The sequence below is a fragment of the Mytilus californianus genome, unplaced genomic scaffold (assembly GCF_021869535.1).
Source record: "Mytilus californianus isolate M0D057914Y unplaced genomic scaffold, xbMytCali1.0.p SCAF_10, whole genome shotgun sequence".
Lineage (NCBI taxonomy): Eukaryota > Metazoa > Mollusca > Bivalvia > Mytilida > Mytilidae > Mytilus > Mytilus californianus.
In genome coordinates this window covers 23,884,457-23,899,986 of record NW_026262582.1, presented here as the reverse complement: position 1 = coordinate 23,899,986, position 15,530 = coordinate 23,884,457, and the positions used below count along the sequence as shown (strand labels likewise).

The following is a 15,530-nucleotide window of genomic DNA, read 5'->3' as shown; positions in this document are numbered from 1 at the left end:
TGTGCCATATCATACAGTGTTGACGTTTGCTTACTCTTAGTACATACAATTAAATTCACTACATTAAAGATTTACCAATATAGATTATATTTAAATAAATAAACTTTGAATACGTACGTTTATTATAGTCAAGTTCATGAAAGCTTTCCCAGCATTCTTGTGGCAAACCTCATCAAAGATACTAGGTTTACATCTTAGGATGCAAACGAAACATTATGCATGTAGAAAATGAAAAAAAAACTGTGATATTTCATGTTAACACAAAAGTGATAGCTACCTCGCTGATAAAGAAACGTCTAGCAGCAGTGAAATTGACCCAGGGGTTGTAAACATTCATCAAAGATTCCAGGTTTAAAATTGTGTTCGCCGGAAACGCACTTCGTCTTCAGTGGCGCTCAAGTCAGAACAGTTGGAAGGTCATATTGAATAAGGAGTTTAAGAGCATGATTATAGTCCGTACATTTCGAAATTAAATTTAATTGTTAAATACAGCTAAGATAATGATATAGAAATATTTTTAGAAAGTCGACACGTACATTTTGAACATAATCAATGTACAACAGAAATAATGTTTGTTACTCAGAAGCATAGACTTTATATGTAGAAATCATTGTCGAAAACGTACTACTTTTTCATTAACCTAGACCTAACTCCTTTAATGCTCTTTGCATTTCAGCGCAAAAAGGGTGAAGTAGACATCATGACTGGTGTGACAACTGGAGACTTTAAGAAGTTCCAATTAAAGAATAAGTTAAATATTGCAGCTAATGTGATAATAGAGGCTGTGCAGATGGTTAGTGTTGTAGCAACAGGCAGTCACGTGAGCACTTTTTCGTCATAATATATGTTGTATTAAAAAATATATAAAACTGAAGACATGCGCTGTCGAGGTTCCTGATTTTGGGCAGGAAATTTATTTCATTTTCCATAGGAGGGATTAAAGTAGTAGAATTATCGTGAACTACTTTTATATATGGATCGATTATAATGATTGATAAATTGTGTTTTTCTTAACGTTCAGTGGCAAATACTTCTCAGTACAAGAACATATTTTATTAAATACAAAAGGAAAGGTCCTGTAATAGCGACCGTCCGGAATGAAGGTCGGTGAAATTTGGACTGCCACTAGACAGTGAAGGTATATTGAATAAGGACATACATTAGCTGTTTAACCAAGTGGGATGAAGATAAGTATTCTAACAATAGAACAATATACGTAAAATGTTTTGAACAATAAGCTATGAATATATAATAGAAAACAACTATTCAATGCTATACATTGTTCTATTCAATTTTACATTTTTTTCATGTTTTTTTTAAACATTATTACAAAGACATAATTTTCAAAAGTATGGACGTACCTTTTACAGCATGTTAAGTGGTATGAGATTTATTCATTGTTGAAGGCCTTCATGGACCTATAGTTGCTAACATCTATGTCATGTTGGCTCTGATGTTGACTCATTGACAATCAAATAGCATCGTATTTTTATATTGGTTACCATTTATAATTTTGTAATGCTGTTGGTCGTTCTTCCTTTGTTTTGCCATGACATTGTCAGTTCGTTTTTGACTTATTATCAATCAAACAACATCTTATTTTTATATTGGTTACATTTATTGTTTTTTGAATACTGTTGATCGGTATTCCTTTGTTTTGCCATGGCATTGTCAGTTCGTTTTTTAATGATGATTTTGACTATTCCTGTAGTATCTTTCACCCTCTTTTTCATATACTTAAACATTACATAGACAATACTAATATCCAAATCGAATACGGAAATGGAATCAGTTAACTAGGTTAGCAAATTCATATTTATCATGCTGTTAGTCCTAAATATTACCAACAATTGATTTTCGTTAAAGATGGTTGTCGATGATGAAGTGACCCAATTGTATTATAATTAAAATTATTTGTACAAACAGGGCGTAGGATTTGACACTAACACACCAAGTGACAATGTAGTAAAGATGCGCATATTCGGAAGTGATGGTCAATTACGAACCTATACATCTGACGATAAAGAAATGTTGAGGGCTATCACCGCAAACTTTGGATGTTTTGGAGTTATATTTGACATGACAATGAAACTCGTTCCTGAGGTTATCGTCAAAGTAGAAAATCGATACATGAACTTAGACGATTTATTCTATAATGCTGAAAAGATACAACAAGTATTTGAAGAAAACTGGTCTGTTGAGGTACTTTGGTTTCCTTACAACTCACTGAGCCTGTTTAATTATAATCCCAAAAATGATGACGTTTTCCTCCGTATAATAAACAAAGAAACAAAGAAAGTAGAAATTGCAAACCAAACCTATTACAACTGGAAAGAAGTTAAAGACTACTTGTCAGCGGAAGCTCTGTACCTGATATCTCCTTTACTAACTGTAAATCCTTCTTTGACTCCACTGTATGCATGGTCATCGTTTGGCGCGTTAAAGAAAATCATTTACCCGAGCGGTACTCGTTATCAGGAACTTCCACATGCTGTTCATTTTAGGTAAGATTATTGGTTAGGCCACGCTAAATTGATACCTCGTTCGTCGGATTCCCCGCGTGTTGTGAAAGGTCGACGAGTAAAAAGTATTTTTTTTAAACGGAGCCGCGCGCGTCCGTCTCTAAATTTATGTAACAAAAATTTTATTCAGTTATGCGTTTGAAATTAACGCCTTACAAACACGGAAATTAACACCAATAACGATCAAGATCTAACATTCACAACTTTTATTATGGCCAAATATAATATGGTATATATTCTAAACGTACGACGTCATGAGTGGAATATTTATAGTAACAGTGGAAACGCAGGCAAACACAGCAAATCTTCTAAAAATAAGAATTTGTATGATTGTCAATGAGACAAACTTTCCACCAGGGTCCACATTTGTTGAGGTTAGCAACCAGTATGGCAGTAATGAGTAACGTTCACGGTATGGCCTTCAACACAGAGCAATATCTCAATATACATAAAGATTTAATTGCAATTAAATTCTTAAGCAAAGCAATGACTAAGAAGTAATACCACCATTGTTTTTCTTCTATAAGTCCTTGTTAAATTGGCATTTTTCCAAAATAAGTGCAGAATTTATCTTTGTTTCAAACAAAGAAATATTTGAAATGAGTAAAATTTCATCCTGTCCAGTACTACGATGAAAATTTCACAAAATATTGCATTGCATATAAGATAATAACCAACACCAGAAGTAATCCAATCAAATTTCACCTCCTTTTTTGTCTCGTCTTGATGGAGTCAAAAAGCAAGACATAGGTATGTTGTTTCCGGCGGCGGCGGCGTCAACAATGTATTAATTTTTGATTAGGTCAGTTTATGGAGAAGTTCAGAACCACTAGGGGTAGGTCAATGATATCTAATATGCAGTTGCATAAGTATTTCCATGGAGGTTATTTGGCCCCACCCCCTCAGTCATGGTCTTTTGACTTTGAAACTTTTGCTTAATTTACATGTAATAGTTTCTGATTAGGTCAATTTAGGGGGAACCACTAGTGATAGGTCAATCATATTTAGTATGCAGTTGTATTAGAATTGTCACTTCTCCTTCGATGGAAATGTTTTGGTCCTGGCCCCTTAGTGATTGTCTATAGACTTTAAAACTTTTACTTATTTTACATGTATTAGTTTGTGATTAGGTTAATTTATAGGGAAGCCCTAGTGGTAGGTCAATGAAATTTAGTATGCAGTTGTATTAACATTGGCACATCTCATTTTCATGGAGATTAGTTGGCCCCACCTCCTCTGTCATTGACTTTGAAACTTTTCCTTAGTTATCAAATTCAAGGAATATTTTTTCCGACCTTTTTTCGTATGAAACCGGACGTGACGTACTATAATTTGGTGGTATTACACCCTTAATTGAAAGTACTGAATTGTTCCTCTTGTTTAGTTAATATATATATAGCGTTTGATGTGATGCATTTGAATACAAAGTAGTATAACTTGGTGTGGTTATTGAAGGACAGCCCCTTATAAATACACAAATATTTATTGTTTTACAAATGTATATTAAAGCTTCATGCATGCATAAACTAGTATGCTTTGCATACGTTTATTTGAAACAGCAAACCATTTGTGCCTGTCTCAAGTCAGGAGCATATACACAGTTCACTAGTTGTTGTTGGTTCATGCCTGTCAAATTTGTTTTTCGTAAATTGTTTTGTTATGAATTAGGTCGTTAATTTTGTCAATTGATTTGTTTACTATTTTTCATGTCAGGGCCTTTTATAGCGGAATAAACAGTATGGGTTGAAGACTGAACAGTTGCCTATAATTGCATACATCCACTTCATTTGATCTTTGGTGGATAGTTGTCTCATTGGCAATCATACCACAACTCCTTATTTTTAGAATACATCAATTGTAACTTACATCAAACATGGATGTCTGCCTGTCCAAAGCTGTTGAACTTTTTCATGTTCAGCATGATCTTTATTTGAGCAGACTACAGAAAGTTGTAGGTTTTGCTACTAGTTAACCTTTTTTGTACTAGTAATGTTGTGAACAGTTCAACAGGGTGTTGGAAAACCAATTGAGAAGCAAAGTAGGGTAATATAAAAACTAGGATGTGAGATATATAAAAACATAAAGCACTAAAACTGTGTAAATTTCTGATCGCTCACTTGCATAAAGTGTTTTTCTTAGATATTTCTTGATATTTCAAAAATGATATCGCTCGCTAGCTAAAAAATTCTTTCGCCTGCTAAAAATAAAATTTCAGAAAGAAAAAAAAGTAAATAATTTCGCTTGCTCGCTACCCTTTTTTAAGGAAATAGTCCGAAAAACTAGAAATTAATTTGGTGTGGCCTTATCTAGAATACGATAACAGTCGTAGGCATATATATTTAAGCAGTCTGGCGTTATCACGTACAACAAGTCGGGTTGTCGAAGAATATAAAACCCTTTAGGGCGTCGAAAGTTACAAGGTACTGAGAGAGAGAGCGAGAGAGAGAGAGAGAGAGAGAGAGAGAGAGAGAGAGAGAGAGAGAGAGAGAAGAGGAGGAGGTAAATAACAATATGTACTAGAATGGATATATGATTGAGTTCTTTACCGCTTATACCAAGATTGTTATGTAAAACCAGTAGACAGATTTGTAGTTTTCTTATAAGATTTGTGTATATTCTTAAAGCAGGTAGATATAATATGAACATTTTATAAGGTAGCATAAAGGTAATTAGTTTCTCAGCGTATGTAATTCCCGTTTTGCAGAAAAAGCAGCCTATATTATATGTGATAACCATGGAAACGAAATCTCGGGTTTGGTAGATCGTGCACATTATTATCGTCAATTTTTAATCAAAGAGAAACCATAGCTTAAAGGACGAACAAAAAGACAACAGTCTACAAAACACTTCACATATAACTAAAGACTGAACAATACGAGACCACCCCAATCCATGTTGTATATTGAAAAGATCACAAGTTTTTGCTGCTTTTCGAGTGGCAACCGTTATACTTTATTAAGCTGAATCTAGAAGTAGTTTACTTCCAAGTAGGAAAGAATATATATATTTTTTTGTTTAATTTCTCCACTGCGTTGCTTATGTGCAAACAGGTTAATATTATGTTATTGCCAGTATTCGACTAATCAAAATACATGTTGAAAACTTGTGACTTGCTTTACAGACAGTTCACAGAGAAAGTCCCTGTGAATGATATGGAGTTTGCCTTTGATTTGAGGGGAGATTTTCTCCGACTGTTGAAAATTATTCAAGTCGTTATCAACAAGGTAGACCATTACGAGGGGAAAGATGAGTATCCATTGAACGTTGTACTTGAAATGCGTATGATGGGTTATAGGTAAATATCATTAGGAACCACAAAGTACTTAATCGTTACCTACGTATATAAGTTTATCATAAAAATATGACAAAGCACAATTTAAGAAAATAGCGAAGATTGTTAACTGCATGACGTTTAAAATGATACAATTAATATAAAAATTGTGCAGTAAAACAAATAAGAATGTACCTCATTAATTGTAGCTAAGAAAAGTGTTAATCTCTGTAATTATGTTTCATTGTTTTGCAACTTGTTTTCTATTCTAAAACTTTTGAAATTAGATTTGTATACAAATATGAGTTATTTCTCAATGTTTAGTTTGCGACTTGTGGGTAAATCATGAGTTTCCTATATCAGTATATTTTTTTTAGTATACTGTTTGTCTTTTCTGATTTTGTTTATGACGATTGATGTTGTTCGTCCATCTTCGTTAATTCGATATATGATTTTGATTGTTTGTATTTCACTCCTTGTTTAAAAAATTCCAATATTCATTTTAGTGATACACTTCTTTGTCCTGGTATAATCGGAAATCCTGACTATGGCGGATCTGGTCACGTACTGTATATAGAAATTTTAAGTGTCATCAACACAAAAGGATGGGAAAGATTTGCCACTGATGTAGGAAGAGAATGGATGGCTTTAGATGGTGTTCCACATTTAGCTAAAGACTGGGATTTTCTTCCCGGTATTGAGGACCATATTTACAAGGCAAGGACAACAAAAGTAGCCGTCAGATTAGGTTTTATTCTGAAATAATAATTAAGTGAAAGCAAAATTAACTTATAAATAACTTTTTTAAACATAACAAAAGGAGAGAAAATGCATGTATTAAAAACACGTTAAAGTCTTCCTCATGCAAAGCTCTGATTCCTTGACCGGGTTTGGTTATACTTTTTATTCTTTTTATTCTAAAATATCTTTGTTTTGTTGATTATTTTTGGATTTTCAATTATTTGGATCTCGAACATCACTAAAGCCATTAGGTATTCATCACATTCGCACAAAACTTTATTCATTACCACTTTCAAAACTTCATTCTCTGTAAAACTTATGTTTTGAAACCACTGTTACAAACCCGCATTCCAACCAATACAAACGTATGTACAGCTCTCATTTCGGATATTGCAAGTCACAGACTTTTCAAACCAGTTCGCATTGGGAAAAGATGAAAATGAGAAAAGACCCTTTCTTAAACTTTCCTTTGCCAATAAAGGTCTCGACGCCATTAACTTGAGCAATATCCTTCATCATAAATTAGTTCACTCGAAAATACCTCCCTATGTTAAGGATCAGTCTGTACCTATCATTTCTTATACCTATACCAAACCAATTTCAGCTAAAATTTTCAATTACAAACACGTGTTGCAGGATCTCAATATTGACGACTTTAAGTCTAAACCTCCTGATTGTACCTGTGCTAGTTCCCCATTTATATATAATCCGGCTGGCCATGTTATTACTGGTGACCTAAACATTGTCAATAACACTTCCCTGCGAAATGTATTATCCAAAGGCCCGAATTAAAGTGAGCATAAATCAATCAATTGGAAACACAGCTTCAAAATACTGATGGATTCAGTCGAGGATTATGCCAGGCAATGGGTTAAACGCGAGAAAGAAGACGTAGATACTCTTTCCGTGTAGATTAAGGCTGTGAGGTCGTTAATACAAATCAAAATTGAGAAACTGAATGGGTCTATGGAATTGTATGCAACTGTCATACAAGTGAGAGGTTTATCTAGCTATAACACCAGGTTCAATCCACCATTTTCTACATAAGAAAATGCCTGTACCAAGTCAGGAATATGACAGTTGTTATCCATTCGTTTGATGAGTTTGAGCTTTTGAATTTGCCATTTGATTAGGGACTTTCCGTTTTGAATTATCCTCGGAGTTCAGTATTTTTGTGATTTTACTTTTTAATACCTATGCTGCATCAATCTTTAAAGACCCAAATGTTGCTAAACACTTGTCCTACCCTATAACAAATATGTTGTTCTCCCCACAGATAAGGCCCGAAACAAAATGAATTAGGTATTGACAATTTACTTGGAAACCCAACAAAGACCCCCCACGACACTTACTAACGAGGAAATCCTGGATACTCATAAGTCTGTTCTATGTTCCTCTCGAATTTCAACTAAAGATGAAGAACTTGATCTTCCATCACTGTATTGGATACATAAACTGCATAAGTGTCATGCTGGGTCTTCCAAGTGTGCCAGAAAATTTCTTTCTAAATTTTTAACATTAATTTTATCAGCAATCAAAGCCGGGCTTCAAAGTTATTGTGAAACTACCTATTAAAGAGGTGGCGTGAAGCAGATGTGGATACTGTAATAATCCAAACATCTTTTAGAGTACATACAGTCTAAGACTCTTTCATTTTGCAATAGTATTAAAACATTTGACTTTTCTTCACTTTACACAAGTATTCCCCATTCCAAACTAAACGACAAATTGGAAGAGTTGGTCCTACTTTGTTTCATAAAAAAGAATGGCCAACGTTGATACAAGTATCTGGTCTTAGGGATGGATAAATCCTACTTTGTAATAAATCACTCTGATTCTAACAAAAAATTCTTTGAAACTGACATTATCAAGATGCTTGATTTCTTGATTGACAACATATTTGTTACGTTTGGAGGACGTGTTTTTCAACAAACAATCGGCATTCCCATGGGAACCAACTGTGTCCCTCTTCTTGTCGACTTGTTCCTTTATTCCTATGAAGCTGACTTCATACAGGAACTTCATAGAAAGAAAGAAAGTATCCTTTAACTTTACTTCCCGCTACGTAGATGATGTTCTCTCACTAAATAATTCAACATTTGGTGACTATGTTGAACGAATCTATCCCATCGAACTTGAGATAAAGGATACAACAGATGCAGTTAAATCTGATTCATATCTTGACTTACATCTAGAAATTGACAATGAGGGTCGTCTGAAAACAAAACTTTATGACAAAAGAGATGATTTAAGCTTCCCAATTATAAACTATCCATTCTTATGTAGCAACATTCCAGCAGCGCCTGCATACGGAGTATATATCTCCCAGTTGATACGATACTTCAGGGCTTGTATTTCCTATCATGATTTCCTTAATAGAGGGTTGCTGTTCACAAAAAAGCTATTAAACCAAGAGTTCCAAGTGGTGAAGTTGAAATCATCCCTTCGTAAATTTGGAACAGGATCTGCTTACCCTTCCGGAGCACCTGAGATCACCCCCAGTTTTTGATTGGGTTCGTTTTGCTCAGTCTTTAGTTTTCTATGTTGTGTTTTGTGTACTATTGTTTGTCTGTTTGTCTGTTTGTCTTTTTCTTTTTTAGCCATGGCGTTGTCAATTTATTTTCGACTTATGAGTTTGAATGTCCCTTTGGTATCTTTTGCCCCTCTTTTAAGAGACACATTGTCAAAATGGGCATCTGGTGCAGAAAAGAATAGTATTGTTAATGTTATTTCAATCTTACGAGGGTCTGTCTATTATACATTATCATTGCATATGATGGATGGACAACATGCTACGTAGACTAATGTTTTTATTTTTAAGTCGTCGCTATCTAAAAAATATATGACTTTTTATCAAAGATTGAGATTAACTCTTGATTTCATATATATTTGAAATTTAACTAAAAAACATACTAACCATATATTATTGAATGCTTTGCTTAAGACACAATTCAATACACAAATGGGCTCTTGCATATCTAAAACTTGACAGATTTAATTTGGGATCTCAAAATGTCTCAAAAGCGCGTATCTTAAAAACATCTAACATACTTCAAGCGAAGCTTTAGACTACGTATATAAGCATAGCTCCGTGTAGAATAGTCTACTCTCTATTCTACCATTTGTTATACAAATTTATTACATATATATATTATATAATATAATTATTTTTTCAAATATTATTGTTTTTCAATCTTACAGCATATGGGACAACATATAAACGCATTTAAAGAGCAACTGAACAAGTCTGGTGCTGATCAAAATGGAATGTTTCTTAACAAAAGCCTCAAAAAACTATTACGACTGTAACGGGTCTAAAAACTTTCAGCAATAAGCATGTTGTGATCCAAGTTAAACATTCTCTTGCTGTGATTTCGTTTTATAAATATGATAAAAGTACTTTCATTTTTAAAAATTAAAGATTAACAAGTTTCGTTCTAAGGGAAGCGGCCTCATTTTTGATATCCCCTTTCCACGCTTCAGTTAAGAGTGTGATTCGTGACATGTGACATACCAAAAGTTTTCGCCTTTTATAATAAGACAATGTTGTCAGGTTACTGGTTCAGTTTTGTTTTAGTTTATATATGTTGCCATGGCAACATACCAAACAACATTTTGCCTGAATGGATGGAAAATGAAACCTTCAAAAATTGAAAAAAAAGGTAGGTTAAAATACCATGGCAATATTATTCAAATAATTACAATAATAGTGCTTTCAAGACAAAGCACCAAAAATTCAAAAACATACTAATTGCAATATCAACAATAAAAAACCACGTAAAAGTTCTATTATAATATCAACATAATTCGAAACATTACTCAATTGTATGTGTGTTTATCGCCCACGACTAACATTAAATTTACAAACAAATTGCAATTGACAAATGTTAAATGATTTTAAGATAAAAAGAAATTGTTGTTTTGTCTTACAAAGATAAATAGTTTAATCAAAATTGTCTATTTTGACAACTAACTAAACTGTCTTACATACTAAAAGTAAAACTTTGGGAAATTATTATTTTGCATTTTAGAAACAAAGTATGTTGCATGTAAATAAAATGTATTATTCTACAGAGTTATATTTCTACAATATGTATACAACTTGTTTCGGATATGCTGCACCTCTCTGGTTTAAGAAAGTATTGTCAGACTATCAAAATTTGAATCAAAGTTTGTATTTTACTGTGCTTCCTAAAACATTCGAATCCTTGAATGATTGGGGAGGGATTGTGGATGGAAGGTGCCTTCTTTTCTCATTTTTTTTTTCCACGTAAACATCTGTCTTGCCTGAGACGGCTGCAGTTAGTGAAAAGGGTATTTTTTTGACTTCAAGAAAATTAAGTAGTCTAGCATGTTTATTTTGTTAATCAGTAAATTACAGAAAACATATTATGAAAATAAATAGAATTTGCGAAGGGTATTATTACTATATTAAAGCTTTACAATATTTCATGTAAATTTCACATAGTTATTTAAATGTTTGCTTTAAACAAAGAATCTACTCTTAAGTTGGGCGCGAAAAAACTATGTTCATTGATGATGTGTATCAATTAAGAATGGAACAATTCAAATATTTATAGAGATGGCCATGTAGACGCTGCTGTAAAACGTGTTCTGTAATTCAATGCTGGTTTGAACACATTACTGCTATAATTGATATGAAAATAACAATGAAAATTATTTCGTGCGTCCAATGCGCTTTTTGGACTAAATAATCTTTGAATATTTTTTTAAAAATTTCTTTCATTTATCAACAACAGGATATTGATAGCCTCTGTTGAATATTTTCTTCTTCTTCCATATTTTATATTTTACGTTCTTCATTCATATCATTATTTTGGTTTAATTAGTTATCGTTTTACGCTTTTCATGCTGACAGTGTTAATTTAAAATATTTCTTATCATTCAACAATTTCTTAGTTTATATACTACAGCATACATGTATATTTGATGAAGACATCAATGTGTATCAATAGAACTGTATATATAGATATATGTACCTGCTTGCAAGATTAAATTCTACATGTGAATACATTAAACAATATGATTAACTAGTTTTTGATAAGTCTGGGATAAAAAATGTCTTCACATGAATAGAGTCATGAGAGTAGAAATTTAGAAATTAAGAGTTCAATTAGAAAATTATGGGATATTGTTTATAGGGACAGACATTTACATTTACAACAGGCTACCTATGGATCACGCAAATAGGTATAAGGATTCTTAATGCTAAAAGAGCTTGACGCTCTATTCCACGAGTCATCTGATTGAATGTCCCTATTAAAATATCAGACATGACTGCAAATTCATACACCCACCACACCCAAACAGACGCCAACTTTGGCAAAACATTTACTACCGGTCAGATGAAGACCAAGCGATTATCATATTTCTTTACCATAGTCAATCATTGGAGTTTCATCAACAATGAGCAAAACCCTTCCGCATAGTCAGGCAAAAGGCTCTGACATGACAACATGAACAAAAATCAAATAATAAAACCAACTACCTGATTAACAAACGTAAAACGAAAACGACAAATACCAACGGACAACATCATAAAACTACAGACTCCTGAATTGAAACTGGTACAAAACATGTTGTTGTGGTTCATTCGTTTTCCTCATTTCCCTCCTAAATATTTAATTCTTAATAGAGTTTTGAGATTAGAACATTGGTTAACTATTATTGCCTCCATATTTTCCTCCTTCTAACCCTGCTGGAGCACTGTTTTTGTCAGGAACACACCTCTGTGAATGAAACTGTAAAATGTCTTAATCACATGTGTAGTCAATACATTGAGATATGTGAAATGGTTATAGTTATACTTTTTTTTGCTTGGTTCACCACCACATTGAGGGATCTTAATTAACACTTTTACCCTGAAGTTGAATATAATAAATTTCCAATAAAATGATACACCTGTATGGAGTAACGTCCTTTCAGAAAGATAGGTCTGGGTTTTTTTAAAAAACATTTCGGACGATACCAAGTGGCAATGAAATGTGATTCAAGGCATACAATAATGACCTGTGTAAGTTCACTATTTACCCTGATTAAAAGAAAAACAACAGTTTGTTAAAAATATTCTATTAATACCGAATAAATTGATACTTGGAGTTTCCCATCAAAAAGACAATGGAAATCGATTCTTCACAAAACAGTTAACGAACAGCAGTCAGTCAACTGGTTAAACCATATTTCGTCAGATGACAATTTTATGCGTTTTAAAAATATTCACAAGACAGTTTCTATTAGCAACTGCTGGGAAAAAGCACGATCCTTTGCAGAAATGCGAAATTCCTATTATGTTACAAAACTGTTAACCGAAAAACGAAATTTATCAGGAGATGCGTTGCATGCAACAAACTCTTTGATGATGTCTATGTACATGCATGTTGTACTTGCATTTGTACTACAGAGCTGCTTGAATTGTGGTGAAATATGATTATTGAGAATTTTTCGCTAAAACTGTTTTGCGAACTAAGCGAATATAATGATGATGTAGTTTACCAAATTTTACTTTGGACGAATTCCATTAAATTTCATTGCCGAACATTCGTAGATTGAGAAGCTTTACCACGTCCATGTTGCTCAATGCATAGCAGCATATGGACGTTGTGTCAGGTTAGGCAATACATGATATGTCATCATTAGAGATTGCATAGGGACTTTATGCCGTGTGCCTTAAGTGTATATTTATCTGTATATGTAAAAAAAAAAACTTTTTTGTTCTTTACTATTTCGCTTATTAGTTTTGTTATGTGATATTTAAATAAATTTATGTATTCATTATATCTCAATTATAAGGAAATAAAGACAAGAATGAATCCTTTAATGTTTTTAGGCAGAAACAATAATTTTTATATTTAAAGACTGCAATGTAAGAAAACATAGTTACGTTAAAACAAAACAAAAAAGGTTTAACTTGCGTCACGACTAATGTGAAATTCTGTTAATTTATCGCTACAATGAAGGGACAATACGAGAGATAAAATTAATGACGCTATACGTATACTTTCATACCACTTTTGAAACAAATGTTTTTACATTCATATGTAGGATTATTAAAAACCAAAAGTATAAAATCCAGTGGATTCACACAGTATTGGAAATAGTAGTAGTTGAACTTACAATGTTCATTTTTGTCGTGTATCATGTACATTACAAGTTTGTGCTTTTTTGTCATGTTTGTGCCAATTCATGATTTTTTTTAGATTGATATGCACCTTTTACACTATCACATATCCAAATATTGTCATTTTCTTATGGGGACCAGCCACATTATTGATTTAGGGAGGGTCTTTGAAATTTTTTTATCTTGATTCAAAATTGCAATATTGGAAGAAAACTTTGGATTGGCACACATAAAAATGAGAAAACAACTATTCTGAATAAATTCCTTCAAAATTGTTAATCTGCTTTTATGTGGTACAACTGCCATGAAACCAGAAAAGAAATATAGCCCAACCCACCCACCCGTCCACCCACGCACCGTCTTCCCCTATAAATGTGATATAAAATATTACATTTTGACTCGTATATCTTATACACCACAACAATTCATGTGTGTATTCTTTTATGAAAATACAGTAACATGTGTAATGTTACTGGACAATGATAACTAACGTTAATATTAAGATTGATGAGTTTTATCTAACCTTATGGTTGAGCTACCCTTTGTCTACCCTCAGTAAATTTACTGCTAATTGTTTAATATTGAAATTACCATAAATAAAATTAAGGAGATGTGGTATGGTTGCCAATGAGACTCCTCTTCACAAGAAACCAAATGAAACAGAAATTAACAACTAAAGGTCACCGTGCGTCACAATGAAGGAAACCCATACTGCACAGTAAGCTATAAAAGGCCCCGAAATGACAAATGTAAAACAATTCAAAAGAGAAAACAAACATTTGCTTGTATATGAGTTCGACATTAGAATTTCGGAAAACCTGAATGTAGTATAAATCTTATATTTGTCAACATAACCTTCCAAATTTACTTAGATTCTGGCCGCGCTATATTACAATATGTTGCATATATTTAAGGTAATTAAATTGGATATATCACATTACATGCTTGTATGCATTGCAACATATTCGTCCTAGTTACTCTAAAGATTTAGTTTTGATTTAGTAGTCATTCCGAGAGGCAATTGAAACAACATCTATACTGCAACATGTGCATCAATAGGACTTAAGCGGTTTTTAAAATCTTAAAAACAACAATATTACGAATGAATTACATCAGACATTACATTTATGTAACATACATCTGTCACGGTTTCTTGAAGTAAGTTAAGACGACATATTGCATATTGCTGTTTCAGTTGTTCATAATCAGTTAGGAAACATAACATACACCTGGCACAGTTTTTCAAAGTGAGATAACAAAACAAACAACTGTGTGAGCTTTTTCGGTGAGCATAGACGATATATTACAAACAACAATTGTCCAATGTGAGTTATTTGAGACGACATATTTAAAACAATCTTACACAGTGAGTTATTTGAAAGGAAACATAAAGCAATCCTACACAATGGGTTATTTGACAGAAAACATAAAACAATCCTACACACTGTGCGTTTTTTTTTATTGACGCAACTAGCCATCATACAGAAATTCAAACGAAACAGCAAAACATAACAACTGTTTTTCAGTGAGTAACATTCAAGAGGTATTTACTAAACGTTTTGACAGATGACATACATGGAATTCAAATACCATTTTCTTTTTCATTTGGTTATTCTTATGTTGAATGGACTAACTCTTTCGTACAGACGTAATAAGTATCCTGTTACGAAGAAAGGCAAGTATCTATTTTAATCCATTTGTTGTCGGGTATACTAGCGTAAAATTTTGTACCTCATACGTGCGTTTTGTTTACAAAAGATTCATCAGTGACGCTTGAATCAAAAACGATGAAAGGCCAAAAAAATGGTTTGCAAACTATAACTAGGGTAGTCCATTTCACGGATAGAAGTAAATAACC

General features: G+C 32.9%; 1 protein-coding gene across 2 annotated transcripts in view; it reads left to right on the top strand.

Annotated features, from left to right (window-relative positions):
• Nucleotides 1-11,302, top strand: part of LOC127717794 (L-gulonolactone oxidase-like) — a 49,707-nt gene extending 38,405 nt beyond the window's left edge. Inside the window, exons 5-9 of one of the 2 annotated variants that reach the window (XM_052223626.1) lie at nucleotides 677-820; nucleotides 1,927-2,504; nucleotides 5,644-5,817; nucleotides 6,300-6,510; nucleotides 9,736-11,302. In XM_052223626.1, the coding sequence (XP_052079586.1) occupies nucleotides 677-820; nucleotides 1,927-2,504; nucleotides 5,644-5,817; nucleotides 6,300-6,510; nucleotides 9,736-9,843 (1,215 nt within the window). In that variant the 3' untranslated portion in view covers nucleotides 9,844-11,302. The remainder of the gene's footprint in view (nucleotides 1-676; nucleotides 821-1,926; nucleotides 2,505-5,643; nucleotides 5,818-6,299; nucleotides 6,511-9,735) is intronic. The other variant, XM_052223625.1, reaches the window with a different exon arrangement.
• Nucleotides 11,303-15,530: the final 4,228 nt, after the last annotated feature.